Source organism: Aspergillus brunneoviolaceus (genome assembly GCF_003184695.1).
Source record: "Aspergillus brunneoviolaceus CBS 621.78 unplaced genomic scaffold BO95scaffold_25, whole genome shotgun sequence".
NCBI lineage: Eukaryota > Fungi > Ascomycota > Eurotiomycetes > Eurotiales > Aspergillaceae > Aspergillus > Aspergillus brunneoviolaceus.
The window spans coordinates 112260-139412 of record NW_020290755.1 but is presented as its reverse complement, the minus strand read 5'-3'; the positions used below and the strand labels follow the sequence as shown (position 1 = coordinate 139412).

The following is a 27153-nucleotide window of genomic DNA, read 5'->3' as shown; positions in this document are numbered from 1 at the left end:
CTTCAATCAGAAAACTGTCTGCACAATGGCCAAGTCGGACTTCTTGGTGTGAGACTGCCAGATAAAATTCCCAACGGGTCAGTATGTCTATACCGTTCTACTTTCACGCTCTAGCAATCTGTTGTCGTTTTCACTCTATCGAAATAACTTGAACCTGACGAGGTTGAATCTCCTAGCTTACTCTAATCTGTCTTTGCTTTTTTTTTCTCTCTCTCTCTCCAAGCCGTCTCAGGAGATTCGCTTTCCTTTCAAGATGGTGGTGAGATCCGATAGTTCGGTCAGCCCGGATGAGCCCTTCAAGCATGAGAAGTCTAGCGATGTCCACCCCGATGACGAGGGCTCAATCGATGAACACCCCGATGATGAGGGCTCCGATGACGAGGGCTCAGAGCACGAGAGCTCCGAGGACGAGAGAGAACTCGTCATACTTGAGCTTCCCAAGGTGGATGGTGCCGACTATGCAAATGAGGAGATCGAGGCCGAGCTCACTCGTGTCGGGCATTGGAAATCTTCGAGCTATGCCATCCGCCGTCCACGAATGTTCATTCCAGTCCCGAAACCCGAGATCAAATCGGAGCTGGCTTACACCATGCTGTACCACAAGTATTTGGTCGGACGGACGACCTTCCGAGTCCTGGTCAGCACCAACCCACCGCCGGCCCCGTTCGACCAGACGAACACGAACACGCTGGGATACCAAATGCTCCGGGAGAGTGACGGCAGCACGTTTTCCTTCCTGAGGCGCCTGCTGCCGGAACTGTGCCAGCCGTTCTTCAAGGCATATGCGGACTGGACCGGCGACGACCTCGAGAGCCATCTCCTGCGCGCCGAAGTCCACTTGCAGTTGGTGACCACCAAGGACGGACTGCCCACGCTCATCAACCTCACTCCGCCGGGCCATCTCCCCGCCTGGATGGTTCGTCAGGGTCCGGGATATGACAACACCCCCTGGCTGGACCTAGACATCCCAGCCGGCTTTCCCCGCTACGACCTCGCAGCAGCCAGATTTCTGGAGACGATGGCACCGAATTGGGTATACAAGGTTGAGATCAACGGCGCGCCGCTCATCTACAAGAGAGGGAAATGGCGGAAGTGGCTTACACGCGAGGCCACAATGCTTCGGGAATTGGAGGGGTGTTCCCTCCGCGTACCCAAGCTGGCTGGCTTCATAGGGTTGGAGAGCCAGTGTCCGGGAATTCTGGTATCGTTCATCCCTCACGAGACCACACTGTGGGATATTCGGGACAACATGCAGACGACGGATCTTGGTGTGCGCCACAAGTGGTTTGACCAGATTCATGAAACTGTCATGGCGCTACACCAGAGGGGGATGACCTGGGGAGATGTCAAGCCAGACAACGTTCTGGTTGACAGCAACCAGGACGCTTGGATTATAGATCTAGAGGGAGGTTTTACGAAGGACTACGTGCCCCTAGAGCTAACGGGAACAGTAGCAGGTGATCTTGTGGGGTTGAAGGCGATCCGCGAATTCTTGTGTTCACCGGACTGAAGCATAGATGGCTGGCTATGGTTCAGGGGCTTGAAGCCCTATAATGGTGTACCTTGTGAATGCTTTGATCAGCTTTGGTTGTGTTTCTCCAGAATGTGACTACGTGTTTCTGTTTGCCTGGCTTCTCGCATGGCTGGTGCGCACACCGATTTCCCATTCTTCGCTCCCGTTTGTTCCGTCCGCTCTTTCTTTAATCGCCGGTGCTACGACGGGCGGCTAGAGACCGCTGACCTGTACTGTTCCATGACTGACCTGAGTCGGATAGTATCTGTCTAATGAGTGTGCCCAACAAGGTCACCAATCCAGTTTGTTTTCTCTCCCTACCCGTTTATCTCCCCCGCGTGCAGAGTGCCGACATCAAGTAAAGCATGAGTCTTTCGATCAATCCAGCCAGCAGCCACACTCGCTGCGTCATCGATGTTTAGGGGGGGGAGAAGAAAGATCTAGCCTCTTGTCAGACAAGCTCCGGAAGCCTCTTCACAGCCGGCGTTGTTTTTATAGAAGGGTCTGATCTCTGTTGGAGTCCATCGTCCGTCATGTCATCCTACCATTCGCTTTTCCCGATTCGAATAGCCGATCCTCTATAACTCCACCAATTCCTCACCCTTCGATCCTCGGCTGCTTTTCGGACCTACATACTCACGGGTCCATCATTCACCCCCCCCCTTCCTCCCTAAAAAAAGACAGCCCCCATCCACCATGGCCCAGAACGGGGACCCATGGTCAGACACTCCCACGGCACGGTGCGGCAAGCATCCCGTGCGGTCCGAGGAGATCCAGCGACGTGGCACATACGTCAATGCGCAAGGACAGTTCGTGAAGTATGATTACAATGAGACTCTTTATGATTCGGATGGCTTCTGCGCAGTGGAAAGTTGCGCCTTCCGGATGTACAACGGCAGGTGGAAATGCCATGTCTGCGGTGGTGGTCCCAACACCGAAGGACGCTGTGAGAGGAAGGTGGTCGAGAACGGCAAAAGCAGGACTTGCAACCATCAGTGCTGCCACACGTGCCGGGCTTGGTGGTAAGCGGGCAGCCTTGGGTCATTTTGGCGTTGGGGGTGTTCTTCTTCGTGACTCTGATCCTCTTCATCAAACAGGTTAGATTGGTTTTTGGGGAGGGGAGGGGGGGTTGTATCTACAATCTACAGTACGAGATTAGTTCACGAGCCTTCAATAGTGGACAGCAGCCACTACGCACGTTGTTTGATTGAATTGAAATAGACTTTCTTCTTTCCTCTTCCCTCCCACTCGAAAAGGCCTAGGGTGAAATGGGTTTCTACTGCTGCTGTCGTAGAACGAAGGAAAAGAGAGAAAGACTATCGTATCGGCCCCGACAGAGCGGCTAAACCTGCCAGAATGATATCAAACTGTAGATTGCTCCTCCCCTGAAACATCTTTGTGTGGGTGTAGTAGGTGTAGTATCGTCCAGAGGGGAGAAAAAAAAAACAAATGACATGTCATGTTTTGGCACAGCCGCAGTGGATGTATATGTTGACTGTCACAGACCACCGGTAACGTTACCTACTACAGTTCACTTTCTTTTCCCATTGCGCCTATTGTTCGGATCTTGATTCCGGGCCACTCAATGGACATGGAAAAAAAGACCAAACATCCAGAAGAAAGAACCTTGTAACATAAAAACAGATATGAACTAAATAGTCCGCGTCAGTCAGGTTTACAAAGTAAGTTAAAGTGAAGCACACTGCAACCAATACTCCTAGCACAGACACCCATTCGCCCGCGCATCTGACACATCTCAGTTGCCACGAACTAAGCAGACCATGACTCCGTCTGCAATGCACAATTCTCTGCAAGTGGAACACTGAGCAGACCAAAGGTTTCGACCGACCCACCGGCTGCGAGAGCCGTGCGTCGTCGGAGGACAACACACTTTTCCCCTCCGGGCAGACGTCTCAGATGGCGTATGCCTGGATGGGTAAAAAGGGAAGTTATATGTCATATGATACTTATCGTCATCCGCGGCGGATCAGAGGATGGTGCATCGGCGAAGAGACGGACCCATGAAGGCGTCCAACCATATACATATGATTCAGAGTCTGGGCTGGCCAGGCAGATACGAATGCAGCTCAATGCACGCTCGATGATTCCGGTGGAGATTAAGTTTGGCACCACGGTCTGTCGGGCTGCATGAGTGCACTGCAGATTGGAACTACTGGAGAAAAGAAAGAGGGGGATTCGATAGGTTCAAGTATGGACGATGAATTAATCAAGTACAAAAGCAATGCACTAGCATGCAACGAAGCAGCGTAAAACAGCAAAGGAACGTCTATAACACACGTCGAGACCGCTCACTGGGGGCGAAAGCCCGGTGGCCACAATCCAACCCAGCGTTGGATGCGGGCGGCCAAAGGGCGAACCGTCCACAAGCCCGTGGCCGCGTCTCCATATTAAGCAGGATAAACACAAGAATAAACCATCATTTCTTCGAAGGCAAGCACTGCTGCGCAAATGTTGCTCAACCCAATATTCAAATTATTATCATAAGAACAGCAGAGTACTGGGAATAACGACCAATTGCTCCTTAAGCAACTTTACACACAACGACCATCATAGGGGTTTAATAAAAGCGGCACACGCAAACAATCACTATCGGAGGCCCTTTACAAAAGGTACTGGACGAAAGCACCGAAGATGGCAGCGGCACCCATGGCGGGGACGTTGACAATGTTCATGACAGAGGCGCTGTCGCTGGAGGTGGAAGAAGCGGAGCTGGTGCTGCTGGTGGAAGTGGTGGTGCCGGAAGAGCCGTCCTTAGTGGTGGGGTGGGAGGTCTGGGTGCACTTGTAGGTACCACGGATGACGTTGTTGCTGTGCATCTTCTCGAAGGTGCTGCAGGTCAGGTTACCGGTGCTCTGGACGTTGAAACCACCCTTGACCTCCTCGAGAGCGGGAAGAGAGACACTAGAAGCAAGTTAGTCAAGGCACATAGAGTCAAGTGCAAATGTAGGCAACTTACGAGTTGAATTCACCGCTGAAGTCAATGGCACCAGTAACAGTCTCAAGGTCGGGGAAAGAGATCTCCTCGAGCTTGTCGTTACGGGCAATTTGGAAACCACCGTTGACGGTCTTGAGGACGGGCATGCTGATGTTGGTAAGGTCGGAGTTGTCGTCGAAGACGAGATCGCCAGTGCTGGTGAGGTTGGCAGCGCTGAAGTTGGAGAAAGAGTTGCCCCAGAAGCCGAGCTGTCCGCTCAGCTCCTTGAGGGAGGGGATAGAGACGGCGCTGACGTTGCGGAAGGTCATGTTGGTACCACCGGCAAGGTTGGGGAGGATAATCTGGAGAGAGTCCAGGTTACCAGCGAAGTTGATCAGACCAGTGGCGTTGGTCAGGTCGTTGACGTTGACGGTCTTCAGGTTGGTGTTCTCGGTGATGTCGAAAGTGCCGACGCTCTTGAGAGAGATACCATCCAAGCTGGTCAGACCGGTGTTGGTGATCTCGACATCGCCAGCCTCGGAGACACCCTTGGTGAAGTCGAGAGACTGGAGCTCAGGGAGGGCGGTCCAGGAGATGGCACCGACGCTGCTCAGGTTGGTCAAGCTGAGGGTGGTCAGGGTGGTCAGACCGTTCAGCTTGAAGGTGTCGCCGATCGTGGCAAGGCTGGTGGAGGTGAGCGAGGTGAGGTTGCTGGCGCCATCGCTAGAGAGTCCACCGGTGATCTCGTAGGGACCGTTGATGCTCAGGTCACCAGAGAAGCTCTCGCTGATCTCAACGTCACCGGTGAGCTTCGTGCAAGTGGCGTAGCTGTCGGCATCGCTCTGGCTGGCGATCTTGATGGTGCTGCCGCTGCTACCACAGCCTGATTTCGTGGTCAGTAAGAATTGCAACTGTCATCTCGGCAACCCAGGAAGAAATTCACTCACTGGCAGCGAGGGCGACCTGGGCCGCAGCGATGGCGGGAATAGCGTATTTGATGATGGCCATTGTTTCGAGTTGAGTTTAGACTGTTCGAATCCAGAACTTGACGTTAGCCTTGGAAGAATCGTGATGGTGGGTGATTTTAGAAGCCTGTCTTCCAAGACTGGCTGCAAGATTCTGACATGCAGTATCGGGCTCACTCGACAGCTGATGCGGAAGCAAGCAGATCTATTTGAGCGACGCAGGAAGAGAGTGGGACAATGAAAACAAACATGGAAACCTACCAATGACTGGAGAGTGGATTTTTGTGAAGTCTGGGCAAGGCGTGGCCCTTTGTAGTCAAGTTAAGCGTAAGAGCTGGAAAGGGGTGGAAGCGAAACAATAAATAAACGAATGGAAGAAGGGAGCTTCAACGAAGGAGAAGCTTTTTGTTCAAGTTTTGTTTTAGCGATTGCCTTCAAGGGAAGGAAAGAATCGGTTTGTTTGGTGCGGCGGATTAGGCAGGCACTTTCTGATATGGAAGAGAGAAGAGAAGAGAAAGAAGCGAGCGAGTGGGAGGAAGAGGAGGAGAAGAAAGAAAGACTGGGATAACAAGAAGGAAAAACCACCAAGAAAGTGGGAAGGAAGACTTTCAGGGAGGACGAGAAAGGAGTCGTGGCCCCGAGGTTTAGTTTAGTTTAGTTTAGGTGTGGACCTGAGACCGGGGGGAATTGAAGAGTGAATCTCCTTGCGACGTTACCGGACTGTGTATGAACACAGCAAAAACCATACACTACACCGTAACTTACAGAGATCCTGGAAGTAATTGTACCTTCTAGGTACAATTTACTTAGTAACTTACTTAGTACCTGAATGAATCTGGCTCCTTCCAGAGTGTGTCCATGGTAACGAAAGTACCGGGAAGGCGGCGGGAAAAGAATAATAAACCGGCCACCAGCATGATCCAAACCCACAGGAATCCGGTTCTTCTGAATTTCTGACCGGAAACAGTCCATCCTAGGACTTCTTAGACTGCTCCATCTTGTAACACTTCGCCAATGATCATGCCTGACAACCCTTTCTGATTCGCTCAGCAGCCCCTTTCCCCCCCCCCCCCTCCCCTCTCCCCTCTCCCCATCACCATACCAAAACAAAAATGTCTAACTGTCTCTGCTGCTTCCAAGACCAGAGATTTACTGGACTATTAGTAGTGTTTACATGACCGTGACTGCCCAGTGATGACTGGTGGTTCATACTTTCATCCAATGAGATATTCTTCGCTGCCCTACCTACACTGCACCTGCCAGGAAGCACCTAGTTCTATGAATGGATTGAGAACAGAGTCTCCAGTGCGTCCGACGTCATACATCATCAATTGACTCTGAACTGAATTCTAGAGACAGTACGGAGGGAGTATTCACATCGGTACTGCGAGCGACGGGGTAGACTCTTTCTCTTTCTTGTCATGACCGACTGCGACCCAGACAGCGGAAATTCGACAGTGAAATGAAAATGCGCCCCTTCGACGGAATGCAGCTGGCGATGCGTCGCGGGAAATTGGGACTGGAGCGAGGTAAAATGACGATGATGCACCAGCACAGGCAAGGCAAGTCGATACAAAATTAGCATCTCGCCGCTAGGAGGGGGGCCAGACCTCTTTTCATTTACATTGTTTAGGAAGCTCCCGAAGGACCTATCTGTTCCACCTAATATGTATTTGACACCCCGTCTGCCCCCCCTCCTCCTTCCCTCCCTTCTTCACACAAATCATCTAATTTCAGATTCTATCATTAGCCAACATTTGTCGATTATTGAGTTGTCCAGGACTGCCGGGGCCCGGGGCCTGGATGGCACGTTTCCAAGAATGTAAAGGCTAAGTGTTGTTATTGAGCCGGGTCGTCGCGTAGTGGTCGATCTGAATTTATTGGAATCTGAGGGAGCCCCGCCACTGGCAGGCTACGAAAGACCGACGCGCGACTCTTGGTTTCTCGCCTGCCGTACGTTGGTATGTGCTTGGCAACAACAGCAGTAGCAGCAGGTTCGGGAATTCCATTGTTCACAGCTCGGGTATCAGCCACCATTGTGCCTCATCTTGACAATATTGACTTTCAACCCAAGATGGCTATTGTTTGGGAGCATATAGCTGAGATCGTTCTACAAGAGACCTCATCACCCTTCATTGCTTTTCTTCTTCGCCTGCAAACTCAATTTGTATGAGTATCTTGGCTTCAGGTACGGGTGGGTACCAGACCTGGGAGAGCGGATAAACAGATGCAGTGCCCTCACCAGAAAACCTAATAATAAACCCACCGAGCGAAGTGGCGAGACAGGAAACCCATCAAGGGCGAGATTATCACGTGCTGCTATCATTCATACGTAGCACCACTGTAACTTTTCATACCACCGGTAGTAAGACCCACATCGTCTGGGCAAAGGCTGGAATAGTGAGCAGATCTGGTATTACCTCTAGGGCGTAACTTACATACCGTACAGTCTAGGTACATTGGTCCGGCTGGATAAGCCTGCCGATGGATGGAAGTACTGTCACTGCCCAACCTTGAAGTGTGCAGCTAGTCGGAGGTAGCAGGATGTCATAGGTCCATCGTCTCCGACCAGTGATGATGACCTGAAACACTCATGAGATGACTCTATCTACGTGCGCTATCAATGGTCTCTAAGCGACACTCTGCATTATCGACGATACCTAGCCTGTAAGGAAGCTGCTGGTGGATGATGAAGTAGTACGAGTAGCACTTTTTTACTCGTAGCAACCATGAGTCAGCGAGGAGGGGACGAACGCAAGACTGACCCAACATAACATCTGAAAAAATTCCTGGAAATTTGATCGTCATGGTCACTGCCGCTATTGCTTGTTCCTCCTTGATCGGCTTTAGAGTTCTTCAGCTACCATCAGACCCATCGAACGAGAACGAAATAAAAAAAAAGAAGACTCCACAACTTATCGGTCGCAATAATCAGACCCAACACGGCAATCGACTATCCTTCTTAAAGTGGCGCAATGCGCCCTTGCGATCCAGAGCAGAGGAACGATGGTATGTATATTAAGCTCACTAGGGATGCTACGTTTGTCAGTCAGTCAGTCGACTTGAGCGTGAGAGTCCAGCGGAACAAATACCTCTATTGTGCATCGAGTCCATGCAAAGTCCTCGGGTGGTAAGTTAGAGTTGTTGTTGCTCTGCATGGAGGTTCCTCCGTAATCAACCTTTACCAGCGAGCACGTTCGCCCTAGCGCCACGACGACGCGGGTGGCTTGCCCCGGCTAACGACTGTATAGTGTACTAGTAAACTAAGCTAATCCCTCTACTCAGTGACAGACTGACAGTAGTCTAACTTCTCCTTTTCGCTGATAAGAACAAAGGAAATCCGTGACTATACGAGTAGAATGCAGCAATCCCGGAATGACTTGTCAACCACGACGTCTAGGTATCAGGTGTGAATCATGGCAGTTCTTCTACCGGACACGTCCACAATCATCACTGATGCGTTGTATACAAACACCCGCTCCGATGTCTCGGTGTCAACGCTCGGCGTGCGCCACTGGCAGTCATGCTCTTGCATCGCACTACGATTGAAAGCATGCTACGGAGTAATCATACGCGATTCGATCAATTGCTGAGATCCTAATGCCTACTAACCATAGAGACAGGTCTGTCTCTTACCATTTCCTATGTCGGCGGCCTCATCACCACATAGCCTTATGCCGCCCGTTGCTCTGATTTATACTTCATTTTCTCCTAATGAGCCGAGGAAAGCTTTCGCTTTCATTTCTAGTACCTGGTTAATAGAACATCAGGCTCTTTCGAGTGTTCTAGCTGTCTACTAGTTGGTTTTGGGACCCCAATGTAAGTCCTGACCTCGGGACCTCCCTTTATCAAACGGCGACCAACGCGGCCGTTCTGGCCCCTAACATACTTGGTATTGGAAGCATACCATACCCATGCAGACTGTCTCGTTCTGCCACACAAACAGACGTACTGTAAGTCGCATCTATGAGATGCATACCATCACCTCCTACCTCCTACAAAGAGTCAGTTGACCTTCTCAGAGTTATACAAACGACTAAGAGAGTGGTCCACTTTGCTTTTTTCTTCTTCTTTTCGTGTGGATGTGCAACTTGTACCACGACCATGGTCCGCTCAATCGATGACGCAAGCCCACGCTATCGGTATCGATCGTAAAGGTCCGATTCCTTACCTACCAATGGTTGATGGTAATTAACCTTTCTCATTGGCTGTCCAACTGTAAACCTGCCCCCTTCGAAAGTCATCCGCCACCAAAACCAATTCCCTGGGCAGATATGCGCCACCAATTTTTGCCTCCAATCCCCTCCGTGAGTGGATGCAAAGAAGAATCTCGGCCAGCAAGCAAAAAAAACAAACAAAAAAAAAAGTGTTTTCTTATTTCATGTGAACCACATCCCAGTGCCAAACAAATGCTTGAGACATAGCCAATCGGGCCCTTTCCAGCGATTTGCAACGGAGTCTTCCGTCCACAGATTCAGTTCCACACTGGAAGAACTCCCATGGAGTTGATCATATATTCTGTGTGGTCCACTGCTGTCGACGGAGAAAAGCAATCTATTCAGCAATTGTCCATGCTTCTTGACCGTTCCATCTCGGGTTAGAGCGGTGAGGACTAACTATGTATGCGTTCGAGAGTAGGAGCGATCATAAAGGAGACGGTCATAATGAAAAGGGGTAATCGGCATGGAGAAGGACCAGTAAGCTGAAGTTGGTTCAGTGTGGGCAGAACTCCATTGATCACATAGCAAGTGACATATCCCGAAGACATTGCGACTGTGGAATGGCTGAACCAGTTTAGATGTCTAGACCTGGAGAGGAGACAGCATCGAGCTACAGTAGTGAGCACGCACGGCGAATCTCTTGTGGAACCGACTAGCTATCCTTTGTTGTAACGATTACTGTGAAGTCGACAGGTTCAATGGGGGTTGATAGCCGGCATAGGAGCAGAAAAGAATTGAACGACCTAGAGAATCAGTCCTTTCAATTCTCCACGAGTGATAATGCTCAATGGTGAGCATGTATGTTGATGCTCTCGACCCGGCGGCCCAGCTTATTGGCCTCCGTTGCTCCCCTGCGCCCTCGCGACGTCACTCCGCCAAGAGTAACCGCTGCAACGAGTGACTGACGCCGTCAGAGTATGTGCATTCGCGCTCTGACTTCCTACAAGCACCACTGTACCAGTATTGATTATATACCACCACTTGCGGGTATGATGGCGTTACGGCGTTCCGCTCGTCTGAGCGCACTGCCCACTGGCAAAGTACCAGTGCTGCAGCCAACCACCACCGCACAAGTCAGGAACAGCAGCAGCCGCAGCCGCCAACCGAGCAACAAGGTCTCCAAAGCACGAAAACCATCAGCCAGGGGCAAGAAAGCCCTGCATGCAACGGCCCCAGAGCAGATTGCCCCTTCAAGCTCGACCCCAGCCAAGTCTACACCCTCATCCGCCACAGCGCCCTCCGACTCGGAGAACAACAGATCAGCAGCGCCTGCTAACATCTGGGACCCCGTGCCTGGTAATCATGATCACAGGGCGAGCACCCCTTCTCCTCCTCCTCCTCCTCCTCTCGACCGACCCGTCGAGCCGCACCGCACCAACGCAACTCTCCTGACCCCGCACGGCTCCTCACTCGTCGCCTACCCTCCCGGAACGGAGAATGAGTCGCCCACCAAGACAGGCCGACCACGGCCGACCGCCACGACGGGGACGCTCCTCGAGAAAGCAACTGCCCATCTAATCGCGACGGACCCTCGACTCGAACCGCTCATCAAGGCCCACCCGTGCCCGCTCTTCACCCCGGAGGGGCTGGCGGAAGAGATCGACCCCTTCCGAAGCCTGGTCCAGAGCATCATCGGACAGCAGGTATCTGGTGCGGCGGCCAAGTCGATCCGTGATAAATTCGTGGCATTGTTCACAACTACAGGAGAGCACGGGACGGATGCGGACAGGTTTCCGACGCCGGAGGACATCATCAGGATGGAGATCGAGACGCTGCGGACAGCGGGCCTCTCCCAGCGCAAGGCCGAGTATATCCTGGGGCTGTCGCGGAAATTCGCCGACGGGGAGTTGAGCGCGCGGATGCTGCTGAACGCCACGGACGAGGAGTTGGTCCAGAAGCTGACGGCCGTGAGGGGCTTGGGCCTCTGGTCCGTGGAGATGTTTGCTTGCTTTGCCTTGAAGCGCATAGACGTCTTCTCGACCGGTGATCTGGGCGTGCAGTACGTCAACCCTCTTCCTCGTTGCCTCCACCGTCGATCGTAGTCCGCTAAATAAGTTCTTCTCAGGAGAGGATGCGCCGTGTTTACAGGAAAGGATGTAAGCAAGTTGAAGGGGAAAGGTGGAGGTAAGTTTAAATACATGGCTGAAACAGATATGCTGGAGTTGGCCGCCAAGTACGCCCCATACAGGTACGTATTGGAACTGCTATGTGCTATGGGCGCTCCTCATTGCTTACATCTATCCTAGGAGCCTCTTCATGTGGTACATGTGGCGAGTGACGGATGTAAATCTCGCCGTGATGAGCTCATAGGTCTGGGGAGAGTAAGTGATGATGTAAAGGCCCTTGGTCTGCACAGTCCACCGAGGGATGCATATGAGACTATAGAACTGTATACAGCCAACCCTATGGGCTAGCTAGCCCCCTAGATGTGACAGGATATCTTGGATAGCAAGGCGAGCATAGTCCAAAGAACCCATGCATTTTGTGTATAAGCCTGAGTTCTCCATTGATGACGTAGACCACGTCGTTATATAGAGGAATGACACTCGAGGCATGGAGTGCCGTGAAAACGGTTACAATCATTGCAAACTGCAAGCTGCAAACTGCAAAATGGAATGAAGCATAGCAATGGACGAAGACAGATGGATTTGTACAGTATCAGTACACGTGGTTGAGCGACATATCAAAAGGTTCGATGAAGCGTTAGCTGGGTGCCAGTGGTGGGTAGCATCTCAGCTGAATCGGGCAAGATAAATTCTTTTTCTCATTTCTATCCCGACCGTCCACGATTCCTGACGACGACAGTCTAATTCCGGTAACAAAAGGGCTCGAATTAATGAATCAATTACCGGCGGACGACGAGGGTGTCGAGGTCTTCACGCTCCTTCTTCTCCTTCTCGATCTCGCGGATGATGGGGCTCAGGTACTCAACATCCTGTAGTCATCATTAGTATATGTGGTCGAATGGTTGGGAATTGGTCGGGACAGAGAGATGTAGCCTGTCCGTGCACCGTTCTCCAAGTTCCGTCCAGGTGACAAATCCGGCTCACGGGATTGGCCGAGACGGTTTGCGGAGAACTGAACGGCCTATACTCGGAAGGCATGGGATCAGATTGGACTCACCTCCTCGGGCTTGGTCTGCTCAGCAGGGGGGAGAAGGGTGTGAGAGACGGAGCACTGTTTCCGAGCTTCGTTAGCCTGTTGCTTCTTTGTGATATCGGGGTCTTCGGTAGGGCGAACCTGGAATGCTCTGCGGATACGGAAGATGCGGTCGTAGGCCTCCTTGGGAGGAAGACGCTTGAGAGCAGTCTGAACAACGTCGCTCTCCTCGGGGATCAGGTCGTCGGCCCTACGCCCGGTCAGTTCATGGTGCCTTTGGAAGCAAACGCGAAGGATGATTTGTCCAGGGCAGGCAGCGATGCGGGTATGAGCAAGGGTTCACACAGAACATCATGAGAAGTTCATGATATACCCTCCGGAGTCTTTCACCGCTGTATACCGAATACATCGAATGCCAGTCTGAGCAGATTGAATGGCGAGGACACCTACTTAAGACCGAGTCTTCTGTAGCCGGCGGCGTCGGTGTACCACTGGGCGAGTGGCGTCATCCAGCGCTTGAGCCATGGGCGCTTGACAATGAAGTTGGTGATGGAAGGGGCGGACATTGTGATAGATCCCAGCAGCGGGCGTGAGAAAGTCCAATTGACAAGGTGGTGTGGCGGGGGAGGACTGCGAGATGTCAAGGCAAGCTTAGCAGGAGACGACCCGACGTTGGAGATTGTGCAAAACGGAGGTTCGGCGGGTGAACTTTCCCAAAAACATCCGAATTTGGGCCTGAGGCACCACGAATTGTCCGATTTTGTCCATAATATGTCTCACGTGATAGGTTCCCCGAGCGTCGACACCCTGCCCGGTGAACTGTCGGTGCCTCAGGCGCTAACGGCGCTTGGTGCCGGTCTATTGTGGATTTACTCCACCTGACTTAGAGCGAGCGTTGCTGCTAACTAACGCAATTCAATTCATCTCGCCCACACGACTCCGTCCTTTTCCGTGTCTTTCAAGTTCCCTGCTCCCACTTGAGTTACTGGCTTTTATGCTCATTGCCCTGGAATCTTCATTGCTCGTTAGGCATGGGGAGGATCATTCGCTGAATATATTTTCACTTGAAAGGTTCTGCCATTCCGACCTCCGATAGTAGCGTTGAGTCGATCTTCCAGACCCCGCCCCCGTCTGTGCCCCCGACAGGGTAACCTCGCAACGCATCAAAGCAATCGCTGGCCAGCCTCGGCTTAAAGGGGTGTCATCAGCGTTTTCATCAGTTTTGAGTGTCGCTATCTCGTCGCCCGTGCTCTCAACGACGCCATTCTTCCGCATTCCACCACGATTTGATAAAGGATCATACTGGGTTCCGGAGCGAGCACCGATATGCTCGGATCCGGGAACCCTCGGTGACATATAAAACGAACCAATAACTGCTTGCGCACTGGCTGCGAACATGTATTCCGAAGGACATGGCTCTTCGGATGCCACCAGCGGTTCTCAAGAGCAGCAGGGTCCTGCATCACCCTCTACGCCTGATACACCGCCCCCCATGCTGACGAACTCGACCTTCGTTGATCGCCTCGAGATGATCTCCACGCGCATACCTGACGTCTGGATTACACCCTTCTGTGGAGCTAGTGCGGGTGTAGCGTCGGGTATTGTCACCTGTCCCTTGGATGTGATCAAGACCAAACTGCAGGCTCAAGGTGGATTCGCACGACGGCGCGGCAAGGCGGTCGAAACGAAGGAGCTGTATCGGGGCATGCTTGGTACCGGAAGGGTAATTTGGCGGGAAGACGGAATTCGAGGCTTATATCAAGGACTAGGTCCCATGCTGCTGGGATACCTTCCGACGTGGGCTGTCTATCTGGCCGTTTACGATCGTTCCCGGGAATATTTCTACGAGACTACTGGTAAGAGAGTTCTCTATGTCTACTGATTGACGCTGCTGACTTTATTCAATAGACAGCTGGTGGCTCTCCAGAGGGTACGCTTCTCTGACAGCTGGCGCCTGCTCTACACTTGCGACGAACCCAATCTGGGTCATCAAGACGCGACTTATGTCCCAAAGCCTTAAATCTAGCAGTGAAGGGCTTCGGGCCCCGTGGCAGTATAACAGCACTTGGGATGCCGCTCGGAAGATGTACAGGACTGAAGGGATTCGCTCATTTTATTCGGGACTCACGCCGGCGCTATTAGGCTTGACGCACGTTGCCATTCAATTTCCCCTATACGAATACTTGAAGATGGCTTTCACGGGATATGGGATCGGGGAGCATCCTGACAACGGCAGTTCTCACTGGATCGGAATCACTGCCGCCACTTTTCTCAGCAAGGTCTGCGCTAGCACCGTCACCTATCCACACGAAGTGCTTCGGACGAGACTTCAGACTCAGCAGCGGACGTCTCCAGCATCCTCCCCAGAGGAAATCGCGTTCCGAGGTGGATTGGACCATCCCCCGGATCGTGGTCGCCCTCCAGGCGCGGCTTCCTCGGACGGAATGCCCAATCGGCCGCGATATACGGGAATTATCCGCACTTGCCAGACAATTCTCAGGGAGGAAGGCTGGCGTGCATTCTACTCTGGAATTGGCACGAATTTGTTCCGTGCTGTACCGGCTGCGATGACTACCATGCTTACCTATGAATACCTCCGGAAGGCCATTTCGCATATACAACATGAAGGAAAGCTGAAGCTGGAAGTGCAAGAGGGCAAAGCCAGCGACTCTTCTGATGCGCTATAAATTACTAGATCATTAAATTATTGTTACGGGGACATGCAACGGAGGGATAATCGTGTTTGCTGCTTGCCGCTTGTCAGGCTGTTGATGATTGAAGAGATTCAAGGCTCTTTTATTGGTCTGCTTACACATTACACATTGTTCTATGGATGATACCTCGGCCTTGTATCAATGGTGGTGCCGGGGTAAAGTGACAGGCCCTGACATGTGAAGCTTTGATTGTTTCCTGTTCTTGTGGTTCGCCATTTTGTGGTATTGAGCGTCTTCCCTTTCATGAACAGAATAAGTCATCAATGCAATTGTATATAGTCTGTCGTACAACACTCTCCTCTCTGTCGTATTCTTCTATTCTTTCTAACCCTATACTAGATGGTAGTTAGCCTCTCCACTAGGCCACGCAGTGTAGCGCAATGCTGGAATCGAATATCGTCAACCAGCCAGCCAATAAGATGCTATTTCCTGTAAGCGGTGTGGTCACGTGATACACACACTAAAATATCCCGCTGCGACTTTTCGAAAAGTTTTCCCTCTCTTCCATGCTCGCATCCTTGCTCAGGTTACTCTGTTGAGCCAAACTGCCATGATGGAGGCAAGCGCTTCAACGGAGGTGTCGATCGCCACACTATGATCCGGAATGCTTCACCATGGAGTGACCGCGCGCCACTCCTTAGCATCGAATCTGGAATGACCATCATGATGCTATTATCCTCCAGCACTCAATAGGCCTCGATGAAGGCCTCATCAGAATGACTCGGTTTCCCAGACGTCAGGTCGCAGCGACCGTCCAGTCCTCCCTCATCCTCCAGCACACTTATCCATCGATATGATGAACATTTTTCAAATGGTAGATCCTGGTAGTCTTCATAAGGCCTGGGATATGACTATTCATACACTGAAAATTCTGACTCGTGGATATTCTGCCTCGGGGCGTCGGTTGGGCTTGGCCTGATGCGATTCTGCCAATCATTCCTGATGGTGGAAGCTGTTTACTGTTAGTTGTCTTTGGGCCCGGCCCCAAATACACAGCTTCTGTTTACTCATGCAAGGCTGATCGGCCTGGAGGATATATATCTCTTCTGTTCACATAGGGACACAATAATGCAAAAGTACAACTTTATCTACAGAACATGACCCATCCAAAGGCATACCAGCCAGCTGTAGCCTGTAGCTCTTCTCTTCTCCAGTAAGATTTTGAATATCGAGCAATTGAATCTCATGCGCGCGAATCAAGAGTCCTTGCCGCCCCGGCTTTCCTCCAAAGCCTGCTGGACCCAGGATTGTTGAGCGTCCGCCCGCTTGGGACGGGGATTGGTGGTACTAGTGATGGGGGGAGAGGACTGTGCTTCGCGACGGGCAGTATGGATGGAACTGATGCAGTAAGAGCAGAGGATGACCGCCATGGTGAAGGCGGCTATGGGGGCGTTGAGGGACTGGAGATTCGATACATAGTCAGATAGGGTTGATGTTGTGGTGGTGGTGGTGGTGGTAGATTAGTCATTCTCATACAAGAGGGAAGTATGGAGTAAGGAGACCAGAGGGGGAATAAAAAAGTACGAGTATAATGACTAGACTACTCCGTACACGCCTGTCAACTTACCCCCGACGATCGGCCTAGTGTCTTTCCGGCCATTATTTTGAAATGCTTATAGGAAGGGTGGGTGTTTTGATAGTCAAGTGTAAGACCAGGCACGTAGCCTGTTCAGCGGCCACGATTTGTTGTTAGTGTGGACAGGCTTTCGGGGGAATAGTAGCCGGGGCCAGGGTTGTTCCGAGGTAGACGTAGACAAACAGAGGGCGGAGGTGGGAAGTGGAAACAGGAAACTGGAAAGCAGTGGGCAAAATTATCAGATGAAGGCCAGGACGAGAACCGGGGGACGAGACCTTGAGTGCTTGGTAATGCCGCCTGCAGACCGTTCCCGTTGGCCGAAGTGCCCGCCATACCAGAACCAGACTAGAACGAACTGTTCTTCCCGCGGGCACTTGGACTGTACAGTAACTAGACACTAGACACTATACACTATTTGGTACGAATGCAATCCAGTCGCAGCAACGCCGCGATAAGAAAGGGGTTCAGCAACTACGAATCAACAGTCAGTCAGTCACTCACTCAATCTCCCTGTACTGCACTTCCTGTACTTATTTCTTAGCTGCAGCAAAGGGGGAGCGAACGTCATTCCGAAGACCGCATTTCCTCGTATCTCCGAAGCCGGTCCGCGGAGGCAACGGGGTTTCTGGAAAGGGATTAGCGCCGGCGAATAAGACGGACGGACTAAGCTAGTAGTTCAACTTTCCCTCCCTCCATCAAATCAATCATCGACTATCAATCTTTCATCACACACCTCGCCGTCCAATTCATCAACCCTTTCTTCTCCCAATCTCATCAACGACCATCACTTCTGTTGCTCAAAACCATTACCATATCTTCCTAACAGCCTATTGCACGATACCCCTTTCTCTTCTTTTTTCCTCGCCTCTCTCACATAACCACCCACAATGTTCCGCCGTCTCGTAACAGTCGCTCCCCGCTCCGCGGGCGCTCTCTCGCCTCGCATCCTCGCCCCCGCCGTCGCCGGCGTGCAGCAGACCCAGATCTCGAGCCTGCGGGCGGCGTCCGCCCCGTCTCCTCTCCAGCAGCAGGGCCGGGGCTACCACGAGAAGGTCCTCGACCACTACTCCAACCCCCGCAACGTGGGTTCCATGGCCAAGAGCGTCGACGTCGGCACGGGTCTCGTCGGTGCCCCGGCCTGCGGTGACGTGATGAAGCTCCAGATCCGCGTCGACAAGGACACCAACGTGATCAGCGACGTCAAGTTCAAGACCTTCGGCTGCGGCAGTGCCATCGCCAGCTCCAGCTACCTGACCGAGTTGGTCCGCGGCATGACCCTCGACGAGGCCGCCAAGATCCGCAACACTGATATCGCTAAGGAGCTGTGCTTGCCTCCTGTCAAGTGTATGTTTCTCTTCCCCTTCGGTCTCCTGCTTTCATTTCCTTTGCTAGTCTTCGAAAATGTGACATCATGGTCATCAAGTTTTCCTTTCCCCCAAACTAACCCGTTTTCCCCTTTCTTCAGTGCACTGCTCCATGCTCGCCGAGGATGCCATCAAGTCCGCCATCTCCGATTACTACACCAAGAACCCCAAGGCTGTCAAGACCAACCTGGCGGGTACTGGTGCCTCGATCCCGGACCTCCATGCTCAGCCCGAGAAGGCGGCTCCTGTCGCCTAAACATGACCCAAAAGTACGAACAAAATTGAAAATAAAAAACACAATTTGAAGAAAAAAAGGCGATACCATGATATGAATTATTCTCCTTGCATCGTTCTTTTTTTTTTCCCTGACCCACCGGAATTGGAGGCTGAGCAATAAATGATGGACCTCGAGTCATGATCGCCGCAAGCTAATGGTTCTTGTCTTTTCTTTCAATTTGTGAGAGACAAGAAAAACGAAACAAGCAGCAGCTGTGTGGGACAAAACGTTCGCTTTTTTCTTTCTTTTTCTTGATTGTGGATCTAAGACGGAGTTATCTGTTTCTTCACTTCAATACTGTACAGCAATTTTTGTGTCTTATTCTTTTTTTTTTTTCCTTTTTTGCGAGCTTTACTCTCCCAGCTAAGCAAGTCAAGACAAGACAGGCCATTGTGATTAAGTTGACTCGGTGATTACTACAATATATATCAATACTTCCATACCTTCACCATTTCCCCCTTCGGTTTCTATGTGGAATGGCTGCGGCGGGATTTATCTGATTCGCCACAATTTACGTAGTGCGGACTGACATCATCATTCATCCATCCATCCATCCATCCATCCATGGTATACTTCATCTGATAATTGACACCTGAACACTGAGGATCCCCGTGCTTGCATGAAACAAGAAATCTACCCATACCTTCTATACTATATGAGCCGCTAAATATACACCTAGCTTTTCTCAAAAAGATAGTCTATCGAGCCAAAATCACGGACCAAGATGCACAGAAAACCACGAAACAAGATGGATGGGGTTGAACGCCATAAGAATGCACTAATCGTGCGAAGCTGCAAGACGACCTCTACAGCATATTACTCTGAAAGCTCGAGGGCGGGCTCTCGCGGTGCGAAGTAGAAGGATGCAGGTGAATCGGAACGAGGTGTAGTAGACTGTACAGAGGGATTAAAATACGTTGCTCTATACCAACCCAAAGCGGCTCTTCAGTGATAGGAGAGCCTCGTAGACAGAAAGCTTCAGTTCCACGCGCAGGAAGCCGGTCCATGCGCAAAGGAAACGCAAAAAGTTTGAAGGACGGAGAACGCCGCCTGTTTCGTAAACGGCCTCCATTTGTTCCTCGAAGACGGTGCGGGTTGCGTATCGTGCGAGAATGAGGAACGTGCGGATGGGCCCTTGGCGAGTTTGCAGGTTTTCATCAAGACTGCGGGCTGAAATGATATGTTAGAATTATGTAGCCATGCTTAGCAGGAAGAACACCGACTTACTCAGGTCGTTTGTCTTTAGGATCAAAAGGATGATACGAGGAACTTGGCCCAGCAGTTCGACGAGTTGTTGCAACATGCCTTCACCGAGTGCACCAGACATGCTCTCCCTCTCCGCGGACGTGCGGGCGGAAGTGATGTCCTTTTTCTTGAGAACCATGTAGTCTCGTCCAGTAATGGCGCTGGCGAAAAGAGGGAACTGCTCATCCGTTATACCGGCAACTTTGTGCGCGGACTCCCGCATGCGCGACTCATCGGCTTCGATCACCGCCAGCCAGAGCTTTGCATAGTTGCGACGCAGGTCTTGAGGAATGTCCCGGTAGAGTCCATGGTCGTAAAGTACGATATCGAAGTTGTGACGTCGACCGTTTGGGTTGGGACGGATAGCGATGTTCCCCCCATGTGGATCGCAGTGCAAGGGAGCGTTGGCGCCGAAAATCATCTCGTTGAAGATATGTGCCAATGCGGCGGAAACCTCATCCCGGTCTATGTGATTGGAATCCAGGAACTCAAGGTCGTCGGGTCGTCGTCCGGAAAGAAACTCCATAACGAGGATACGCTTCTGGGCCCACATCACTAATAGTTGTGTTAGTTCGCCAATCGACTCGGCCACATGTGTACTTATAACACACCTTCCGGAATAACTAGTGGGGCATGTGAATGCTTCTTGAAGTATTCCTTTGTCCGCATAGCATTTTCAGCTTCCATCCGAAAATCCAATTCTTGTGGCAGAGACAAGTCCATCTCTTTCGACAACCATTCCAAATCGTATTCCGGGAAGAAGCGCTTCAACGTCGAAAAGGTGAATCGAGTCAATGCCAAATCAAGCGGCGCCCACTCTGCCAAAGCAGGATGTTGCACCTTGACCGCGACTTTCTGACCGGTTTCCTTGAGCGTAGCAACATGCACCTGGGCGAGAGAAGCGGCCCCGATAGGCTGTGGGTCGAAGGATGAGAAGAGCTCATCGATACGACGACCAGTATCAGCCACGAACATCGCTTCAACGGACTCGATGGACGAAACGGGGCATTTGTCCTGAAGAGGAATGAAGGTTGTCGTCCACTCCAAGGGCAGCAAGTATCCCATACTGCTCAGATGTTGTCCTAGTTTGATGAAGATCGATCCATTCTGCTCGAGAACACGCAGCGTGCGGTCCGCGCAACGCTTGTGACAGGCCCGTATCGCTTCGTCCCGTTCTCCAGGGGTGGACGTTTCTTGCTTGAGGGTAACACGGTAACTGGTTGCGACCATGTGTGAGTAAGCCTGCCCTACTCGAACTTGGTGCTAAAAGAAGAAAATCTGGTATACTCACTCATTGATACAAATAGCGAGGGCACCGACGACTCGTCCAGTGCGCGCTGCCGCACGGTAGTAATGCTGGACCTCATCCGAGTATACTACTGCCGCAATGGCGATAACTCCACCGATCACAACATATCTGAGTACTCTGTTGTGCGATTTTCCCGGTCCAGACTGCCTCGTGTCATTCCGTCCCGAGGTCGCGGAGGTGGCTGCATTCCGAGTAGGAAACGGCGGTAGTGATAGTGATTGATCGCCGATACGGCGTCGCTGAGTTGCCAAAGGGCGTGGAGTTGCAGAGGAGAGCAAACGAGAAGTAATAGGAGGAGTCGACAGACGAGTCAAGGGGGGGTTCAGGTGGGCAAGATTGGATCGTATGACCACCGCGGGATCAAAATTGTTGGAAGCCCGCAGCGGGATGCGGAGCACCGCCCTCATCCCGAACACGAACAATGCCGTCTAGAGAGCGACCACAAGTCGACAGAAACGAAGGCTTGGACGGTGTATTACATCCGTGCCAGCACCAGAGTCCCAGGGAGGGGGGGAGGTTTGGTTGATGAAAGAGAGGATGCAGAGAAAGGACAAGAGAAAGCGAGAGAGAGGGACTATGGAAAGAGAAGGGAGGCAAGCAGGCAAGCAGGCAGGCAGGCAGGCAAGCCGTGGTGACCGCCGCGTCGCAATTTCCTCGCACCTTTTTTTTTGCCTGGCCCATCGCCCATCGCCGCTTTTCCGCTCCCGAAGATCGCCACCACCCCCGGACGAGGTCTTGGTCTTATTTACACTTTTCTTTCTAGCTTACAATATGCAGCACCCCTGGTGAAGGACACCATATGTGAATAGTTCGCCTTTCCTTGGTTTCTTTGTACACAACCATCTTCGTTCTCCTCGAATATGCTTAGCGCCCATACGAACGGCCGCAATGGATGTCATCAATGGTTATTTACAACATGTCGGCCACTGTAGCTTGTAGCTTCCTCCAACAAAATAATATGCCCTAATCACCATGCTCTGCTACCTTAGCTGTTCGGCTTTCGTGCGTCCTAATGCAGCTCTGATGATGAGTGGGAGAAAAGGGCCAGAAAACAGGTCTGTAGGCAGCGAGAATTTCAGAAGCAGAGCGCTGAGACTCCTTCCTCAATGTAGCCTAAACATGCCAGAAGGTTGGTCAGGTTCGCTAAAAACCCGAATGGCACGATCGGTGCAGCATAAGTAGGGATAGCTGCGTTGAGTCAAGGGGCCTTGGACGTCCAATCCGCCTCAGTATGTGTCGGACGCCGGCGCTGCGGAAGAATTGAGCGACGACGCGATAATGAGCTTGCAGGCCTGGACTCGTCTTCCGCCAGGAAATCGACGTGAGATAGTCGGTTACCGACGCCTCGTGAAATTCTATTCCTCGAAGCTCCAGGTGCGGGATTGACTCCCGCCGTGAGGCTGGAACTTGGCCCATCTCGACTTCCAGGTCGAAGAGCCAGTGCTGAGCTACCGAGGGCATTCCGGGGATGGCGTTGGCTTTCTCGCCCGTCAAAGTAAGCCTTTGACTGACTGAACCGATTCATCTGTGGAGTGGCCGGGGCCGATTGATTTGCAAGCAGACTCGGTGGAGTGGTTGAATTACTCCGCCGTCTAACGCCTGGTTTGCGCTTTTCCAAGTGATATGATTCACTTTTCTCATTAGACTGTATCAGCTTGCCGGCCATGTCCCTGACCAAAATTGCTGGGTCATGTTCAAGCTCTCGAATTGCGTCCAGGAGACCATATCTGGCAAGAAGGCCACCCTGCTCCTCGCTGGAATCGCAGATACTCGATATAATGCGCAGCATGTTGAGCCGTACCGCAGCTTTGTTGTGGCGTAGTTTCTGTCCAATCTTGGTGAATATGTCGGGTCTTGCGAAAGTCGATGCAATCGGCGGGCTTAGCCTGAGAAGTTTCTGGAGTGGCTCGAGGAGATTCTCAAAAGCGTTTGCCTTGGAGACAGTCAAACACCTGACAATAGAGTCTGTAAATGAAACTCGTTCATAACGGTTATCAAGGAGATGCTCCTCGACCTTAGCAGTTTCTTCTTTAAGCCTGTAATCGCGCGGTTAGCCTATGGTAGATGCTATCGGAATCGAGTACTGACCAGTTGACAATAGCATCCAGAGCGGTAACTTGCCAGTACGGGTCTGATAGAAGAGAGATGTAGAATGCAAGCCCTTTGTTACGCCACAGTTCACGACGACCGACCTTCCCAGAATGCGCCATGTCACAGAGAATAGGCAAGGCAAACTCCTTCAGAGGCCGCTCTGTTTTCACAATTTTCTGAAGAAGAGGTATGATGCCATTCAAAGCTGCATCTTCTTGTCGAGACTTATTCAGGCGACACATATTGTAGATAGTGTTGAGGATTTGGTTGGAAACCTCCCGGAAGTGTGGGCGTTTGATGGTAGACCGTAACAAGTCTGTAAGAACATCGATTGCATTGGAGTTCTGAAGCGCGTCAAGTGTTGTGGAAAGCATTGACAAGTTCTTAATGAACTTCAGCATAGTAATTTGGTGTGGCGGTGTCATCCGTCTTAATTCCTTCAAGACTCCTAATCCGAGAGTCAGTGATTGTCTCGAGTATGAAGCTGTGTTCTGGCTCCCTTACTATGCAGTACCGTTCGCTCTGCCACCATTTCCTTCACATGGTTTTCGGCCTGCGAGAATATGAAGAAGATGTTTGCAATCCGACCCTCGACGATCTCGGCCAATTCGCCTTCTTCATCCAGCACGCGACTGAGAACGAGTGATAAGGGATCCAAGACAGAATTGCGTGACAATATTCTACAAAAGTCATTCTTTGGCGTAGAACCCTGTTTCTCGTTAGATCTTGCCTGGCGAGTTTATCAGCGCAAGTCGGTACTTACCTGCAACTCAAAGACACTCCAAATTCCGTTGACGCCAATAAGGACCAAGTCACGCTCGTCCTCATAGTCATCTTCCAAGAACTCAACTAAAACATTGAGACCACCCGCACTGACGAACATTTGCAGGGTAAGAGTTGAAGTTTGGTACATTTGCTGCACAAAGGCTGCCGCTTCGAGACGAATCTCTCTCGGGTATTTCTTGGCGGCGAACTCATTGATGATGGGAATTCCGCCCACGAAGCAAAGATTCTCTTGGATGTCGTAGTCATTGAAGATGATCGCATTAACAATGCGCAATAGGCAGAGTATAATGTCACGCCGACGGCATATGTCCAGTATCTCCAAGATCGGCAGCATTCCATGAGCGCTAATAATGATGTTCTTCGTTTCAGGTAGGTCACAGAACACAGTCAACAATTGTTCGGAGATTTCCCCCAGTACGTCCTCATCCTGGGACGTTTTCAAGGAGCTCACGAGACCTTCAACCTGGCTCTTAAGACGTGCATACTTGTCGCGTGCGATGTTAGCCTCCAAGTCCGTTTCATCAAGTCCCTCTTCGAGTTGTGCGAAAGGATCATCTTCGTCATCCTGATCTCCAAGCCACGAGTTGTTAGACAATTTGGAATTGAGTCTCAACGTGCTTTGGTTTGAGTTGTTCTCGCTCTCCGGCCTGTCTAGAGCAACCTCATCGGCACCTAGGATATCAGAGAAATCTTCGTCGCGCTCGTTCTCAGCATATCGCTGGATTTCAAAGTCGGAGCGGGTGCGTTTGACAGATATCCGCTTTCGAAGTTGTGGTTCATGATCTTCATTGCGTTCTGGCGATTCTTGATATCGAACCAGTTCTTTGGATGGCGAGACTGGCGTATCGGTTTCTTCGTCGGTCTCCTATAATCCGGTCAGTACTTGGGGAAAGCGATAAGGCACGACATGCTTACTTGAAAGGCGCTAAGTTTGTGGTCTAGAACATCCTCATTAGCATTGATGAGGTCGGAATAATCCTCAACTGAGTTCTCTTTGAAGAAGGAAGTCGGTCTCTGTGGTTTAAGTGGCGGCACCGGGGTTTTGAGAATTGGCACATTGTGGTGAATGGCAGCTATGGTGGTCTTGGGCTGACTCGGTGTGCTCTCCACTCCTGCTTGCTGCAAAGGATAAGGACGGATGGTTTGCAGGGAGTCTGCTTCGGGGAACCCATTCAGGGAAGAATCATCGAAATCCGAAATGGCGTCATCTGGCTTGAGCACTGTTCCATCGAGAGATGCGAATGCTTTCAGCTTTTCAGATGACAACATGCCCCCAAAGTTATCTTGCGGTCGAAGATGAGGCAGCTGTAACGCGCTTGGGGATATTGCTGTCGCGAAGTCATCATCCCAGTTGTCCTCCTCAGTAGACTCGGGGGATTGATATCGATTAACATGCTTTGAGACCGGACTTGGGAGAGTGTCTGTCGTTGGTGCATACCGAGACGGGCCCAGATCTGGGCGGAACGATGCAGAGCCCTGTGTGTCGAACCTGAAAGGCTTGCGCAGCGTCCCCATTTCGGGAGAACGAAGAGCTTCGTTCCATTCTTGCACACTCTTCACAGCTTCCTCGTATTCGGTCGACTTCTTGGGAACCACTGAGTCGGTTCTGCGAGCATTGACAATCCAGGGGTGCTTGAGAAGTTTTCTTGCCGATACACGAAGGTTGGGATCTTTTTGAAAGCACTGCATCAAGAAGTCCTTGACAGCCTGCGAATTTTCTCAGCACTGGGCACATGAAACGAAGGAAGTGGGAGAAAATGCTACTGACCGGCGAGGCTCCTTGTGGGAGAGGTGGGTGATCATCATTGACAATGCGGAATAAAGCTGGCATTGGCTGAAGATTATAGTATGGCGGCTTTCCTTCTAGAAGCTCAATGACAGTGCACCCAAGACTCCAGATATCAGACGAAGTGGTTGCACCCGAGAGCTCTATAACTTCAGGAGCCATCCAGTACGGCGTGCCAACCACGCTGGATTCACTAAGCCCCGTCGTTCGACTGGCGACACCGAAATCTGCAAGCTTGACGAGGCCCTCTTTAGTGGTGAGGATATTGGCTCCTTTGATATCCCTATGGATGACACCTTGTTCATGCAAGTACAAAAGGCCGTGCAGCACTTGTGACATGTACAGGCCAACCAAATTCTCAGGAAAGCGACCAAAATTCTTCGCAATGGAATGCAAAGAACCATTCTCACAATACCTGAAATGATTAGCGATCTAATTCGCTCATAATTAGAACACATCCAGTACTCAAGTATGATGTTCAGAGTCTCTGCGGATTTCACAAAGCCTTGATATTTTACAATGTTAGGATGCTGCAGTTGTATGTCAGCGTCATCTCAACTTTGAATGGAGATTGCTGAAGTCAGCGTCATATCTTACATCCAAGTTCTTCAAGAGATCAATTTCCAACTGCGACCTTCGGAGTCAGCGACGATCGTGTGGATGGTGAAGTAGCACTTTATTTTACCATGATGACCCGCAATTCGCTCTTCGGTAAATCTGCCAACTTAATCTGCTTGACAGCAACGGTCTCTCCTGTGTTCCAATTGAGGGCTCTATACACCGAGCCAAACGCGCCTCTGCCTAGGCAGTCACCCAATTGCTTTGTTGCCACGGGTGTTAGCTTACAGTGTCTCAGTAAGACAAGAGGGCTGGCACCATACAAAATCCTTGAGCTCAGCAACATCTTTCGCCGATGATTTGATCATCCTGCTGTCTTTCCCTTTGTCTTCTCGTTTGGTCGGGCTGGACCCCAGTCTCGTCAGTCGTGATTTGGCCGGAGTGCCTGGTGTTTTGGACGGTGGAGGTGGCCCCTCACTCGGTTCGGATGATCGAGAAACCATTGTCCAAGGGTAATCAGATCTGGTGTCTTATCACTGCTCTGGGTCCACTGATATCCAACAAGATGTCTCAAACAAAAGCGATCGCTCAAACGACAAATAATCCGAAGAAGGCCGATGCCAGAAAATCGATCGGATTATTCATGTCAGCACAATCTGAGGTCTAGTCGCATTGTAAGTGTCAGTCAAGATCACAGATTGCTGCAGAAGACTGC

The 27153-nt window shown here is 51.3% G+C and overlaps 11 protein-coding genes across 11 annotated transcripts; 6 read left to right on the top strand and 5 right to left on the bottom strand.

Moving 5' to 3' along the window:
- Positions 1 to 253: 253 nt before the first annotated feature.
- BO95DRAFT_513537 (uncharacterized protein) lies at positions 254 to 1510 on the top strand (the record flags this gene model as incomplete). The annotated part of the gene is made up of 1 exon (XM_025591610.1): positions 254 to 1510. The coding sequence occupies one exon, from the start codon at positions 254 to 256 to the stop codon at positions 1508 to 1510; it is 1257 nt and encodes a 418-aa protein (XP_025443342.1).
- A 276-nt stretch (positions 1511 to 1786) lies between these two features.
- BO95DRAFT_441740 (uncharacterized protein) lies at positions 1787 to 2611 on the top strand. The gene has a single exon (XM_025586250.1). It carries the CDS (start codon positions 2210 to 2212, stop codon positions 2537 to 2539), a length of 330 nt encoding a protein of 109 aa, XP_025443341.1. The 5' UTR covers positions 1787 to 2209; the 3' UTR covers positions 2540 to 2611.
- A 1081-nt stretch (positions 2612 to 3692) lies between these two features.
- Positions 3693 to 5814, bottom strand: ecm33 (GPI-anchored protein Ecm33). Its single transcript, XM_025586249.1, has 3 exons — positions 5396 to 5814; positions 4491 to 5331; positions 3693 to 4435 (listed from the first exon to the last, which is right to left on the bottom strand). Exons 1-3 carry the CDS (start codon positions 5454 to 5456, stop codon positions 4135 to 4137), a joined length of 1203 nt encoding a protein of 400 aa, XP_025443340.1. The 5' UTR covers positions 5457 to 5814; the 3' UTR covers positions 3693 to 4134.
- A 2041-nt stretch (positions 5815 to 7855) lies between these two features.
- Positions 7856 to 8548, top strand: BO95DRAFT_441735 (uncharacterized protein). The gene is made up of 2 exons (XM_025586248.1): positions 7856 to 8449; positions 8506 to 8548. The coding sequence occupies exon 1, from the start codon at positions 8220 to 8222 to the stop codon at positions 8433 to 8435; it is 216 nt and encodes a 71-aa protein (XP_025443339.1). The 5' UTR covers positions 7856 to 8219; the 3' UTR covers positions 8436 to 8449; positions 8506 to 8548.
- A 1955-nt stretch (positions 8549 to 10503) lies between these two features.
- On the top strand, positions 10504 to 12170 carry alkA (DNA-3-methyladenine glycosylase II). The gene is made up of 3 exons (XM_025586247.1): positions 10504 to 11632; positions 11699 to 11821; positions 11880 to 12170. Exons 1-3 carry the CDS (start codon positions 10623 to 10625, stop codon positions 11941 to 11943), a joined length of 1197 nt encoding a protein of 398 aa, XP_025443338.1. The 5' UTR covers positions 10504 to 10622; the 3' UTR covers positions 11944 to 12170.
- Positions 12171 to 12396: 226 nt separating this feature from the next.
- BO95DRAFT_386847 (ubiquinol--cytochrome-c reductase subunit 7) lies at positions 12397 to 13298 on the bottom strand (the record flags this gene model as incomplete). Its single annotated transcript, XM_025583504.1, has 4 exons — positions 12397 to 12568; positions 12757 to 12810; positions 12874 to 12982; positions 13183 to 13298. The coding sequence occupies 4 exons, from the start codon at positions 13296 to 13298 to the stop codon at positions 12479 to 12481; spliced, it is 369 nt and encodes a 122-aa protein (XP_025443337.1). The 3' UTR covers positions 12397 to 12478.
- A 352-nt stretch (positions 13299 to 13650) lies between these two features.
- Positions 13651 to 15735, top strand: BO95DRAFT_441732 (putative mitochondrial carrier protein). The gene is made up of 2 exons (XM_025586246.1): positions 13651 to 14588; positions 14641 to 15735. Exons 1-2 carry the CDS (start codon positions 14129 to 14131, stop codon positions 15417 to 15419), a joined length of 1239 nt encoding a protein of 412 aa, XP_025443336.1. The 5' UTR covers positions 13651 to 14128; the 3' UTR covers positions 15420 to 15735.
- A 737-nt stretch (positions 15736 to 16472) lies between these two features.
- BO95DRAFT_386841 (uncharacterized protein) lies at positions 16473 to 17238 on the bottom strand. The gene is made up of 2 exons (XM_025583503.1): positions 17014 to 17238; positions 16473 to 16846 (listed from the first exon to the last, which is right to left on the bottom strand). The coding sequence occupies exons 1-2, from the start codon at positions 17044 to 17046 to the stop codon at positions 16643 to 16645; spliced, it is 237 nt and encodes a 78-aa protein (XP_025443335.1). The 5' UTR covers positions 17047 to 17238; the 3' UTR covers positions 16473 to 16642.
- Positions 17239 to 17730: 492 nt separating this feature from the next.
- BO95DRAFT_441730 (putative iron-sulfur cofactor synthesis protein (Isu1)) lies at positions 17731 to 18999 on the top strand. Its single transcript, XM_025586245.1, has 2 exons — positions 17731 to 18366; positions 18488 to 18999. Exons 1-2 carry the CDS (start codon positions 17910 to 17912, stop codon positions 18640 to 18642), a joined length of 612 nt encoding a protein of 203 aa, XP_025443334.1. The 5' UTR covers positions 17731 to 17909; the 3' UTR covers positions 18643 to 18999.
- Positions 19000 to 19444: 445 nt separating this feature from the next.
- BO95DRAFT_95890 (ABC1 kinase family protein) lies at positions 19445 to 22019 on the bottom strand. Its single transcript, XM_025592350.1, has 4 exons — positions 21200 to 22019; positions 20520 to 21124; positions 19891 to 20463; positions 19445 to 19833 (listed from the first exon to the last, which is right to left on the bottom strand). The coding sequence occupies exons 1-4, from the start codon at positions 21622 to 21624 to the stop codon at positions 19586 to 19588; spliced, it is 1851 nt and encodes a 616-aa protein (XP_025443333.1). The 5' UTR covers positions 21625 to 22019; the 3' UTR covers positions 19445 to 19585.
- Positions 22020 to 27130, bottom strand: BO95DRAFT_95928 (serine/threonine-protein kinase). The gene is made up of 10 exons (XM_025592351.1): positions 26762 to 27130; positions 26566 to 26700; positions 26478 to 26507; positions 26346 to 26410; positions 25863 to 26295; positions 25010 to 25801; positions 24072 to 24959; positions 23813 to 24017; positions 23306 to 23756; positions 22020 to 23253 (listed from the first exon to the last, which is right to left on the bottom strand). The coding sequence occupies exons 1-10, from the start codon at positions 26939 to 26941 to the stop codon at positions 22416 to 22418; spliced, it is 4017 nt and encodes a 1338-aa protein (XP_025443332.1). The 5' UTR covers positions 26942 to 27130; the 3' UTR covers positions 22020 to 22415.
- Between the last annotated feature and the right edge of the window lie 23 nt (positions 27131 to 27153).

Bases quoted from the DNA above. Each gene is read 5' to 3' on its own strand.
- BO95DRAFT_95928 (XM_025592351.1), bottom strand. From the start codon at position 26,941: ATGGTTTCTCGATCATCCGAACCGAGTGAGGGGCCACCTCCACCGTCC. The intron at 24,018-24,071 runs GTAAGTACCGAC...AACGAGAAACAG, and splicing joins GGAGTGTCTTTGAGTTGCAG to GGTTCTACGCCAAAGAATGA. The intron at 23,757-23,812 runs GTAAGGGAGCCA...CTCTCGGATTAG, and splicing joins AGAGCGAACGGTACTGCATA to GAGTCTTGAAGGAATTAAGA.
- BO95DRAFT_441732 (XM_025586246.1), top strand. From the start codon at position 14,129: ATGTATTCCGAAGGACATGGCTCTTCGGATGCCACCAGCGGTTCTCAA. The intron at 14,589-14,640 runs GTAAGAGAGTTC...TTTATTCAATAG, and splicing joins ATATTTCTACGAGACTACTG to ACAGCTGGTGGCTCTCCAGA.
- BO95DRAFT_441730 (XM_025586245.1), top strand. From the start codon at position 17,910: ATGTTCCGCCGTCTCGTAACAGTCGCTCCCCGCTCCGCGGGCGCTCTC. The intron at 18,367-18,487 runs GTATGTTTCTCT...CCCTTTCTTCAG, and splicing joins GTGCTTGCCTCCTGTCAAGT to TGCACTGCTCCATGCTCGCC.
- BO95DRAFT_386841 (XM_025583503.1), bottom strand. From the start codon at position 17,046: ATGGCCGGAAAGACACTAGGCCGATCGTCGGGG. The intron at 16,847-17,013 runs GTAAGTTGACAG...TCGAATCTCCAG, and splicing joins CACTAGGCCGATCGTCGGGG to TCCCTCAACGCCCCCATAGC.
- ecm33 (XM_025586249.1), bottom strand. From the start codon at position 5,456: ATGGCCATCATCAAATACGCTATTCCCGCCATCGCTGCGGCCCAGGTC. The intron at 5,332-5,395 runs GTGAGTGAATTT...CCACGAAATCAG, and splicing joins CCAGGTCGCCCTCGCTGCCA to GCTGTGGTAGCAGCGGCAGC. The intron at 4,436-4,490 runs GTAAGTTGCCTA...ACTTGCTTCTAG, and splicing joins TTCAGCGGTGAATTCAACTC to TGTCTCTCTTCCCGCTCTCG.
- BO95DRAFT_95890 (XM_025592350.1), bottom strand. From the start codon at position 21,624: ATGAGGGCGGTGCTCCGCATCCCGCTGCGGGCTTCCAACAATTTTGAT. The intron at 21,125-21,199 runs GTGAGTATACCA...GGTCGCAACCAG, and splicing joins CTCGCTATTTGTATCAATGA to TTACCGTGTTACCCTCAAGC. The intron at 20,464-20,519 runs GTGTGTTATAAG...CACAACTATTAG, and splicing joins CCCACTAGTTATTCCGGAAG to TGATGTGGGCCCAGAAGCGT.
- BO95DRAFT_441735 (XM_025586248.1), top strand. From the start codon at position 8,220: ATGGTCACTGCCGCTATTGCTTGTTCCTCCTTGATCGGCTTTAGAGTT.
- BO95DRAFT_441740 (XM_025586250.1), top strand. From the start codon at position 2,210: ATGGCCCAGAACGGGGACCCATGGTCAGACACTCCCACGGCACGGTGC.
- alkA (XM_025586247.1), top strand. From the start codon at position 10,623: ATGATGGCGTTACGGCGTTCCGCTCGTCTGAGCGCACTGCCCACTGGC. The intron at 11,633-11,698 runs GTACGTCAACCC...AGTTCTTCTCAG, and splicing joins ACCGGTGATCTGGGCGTGCA to GAGAGGATGCGCCGTGTTTA. The intron at 11,822-11,879 runs GTACGTATTGGA...CATCTATCCTAG, and splicing joins GCCAAGTACGCCCCATACAG to GAGCCTCTTCATGTGGTACA.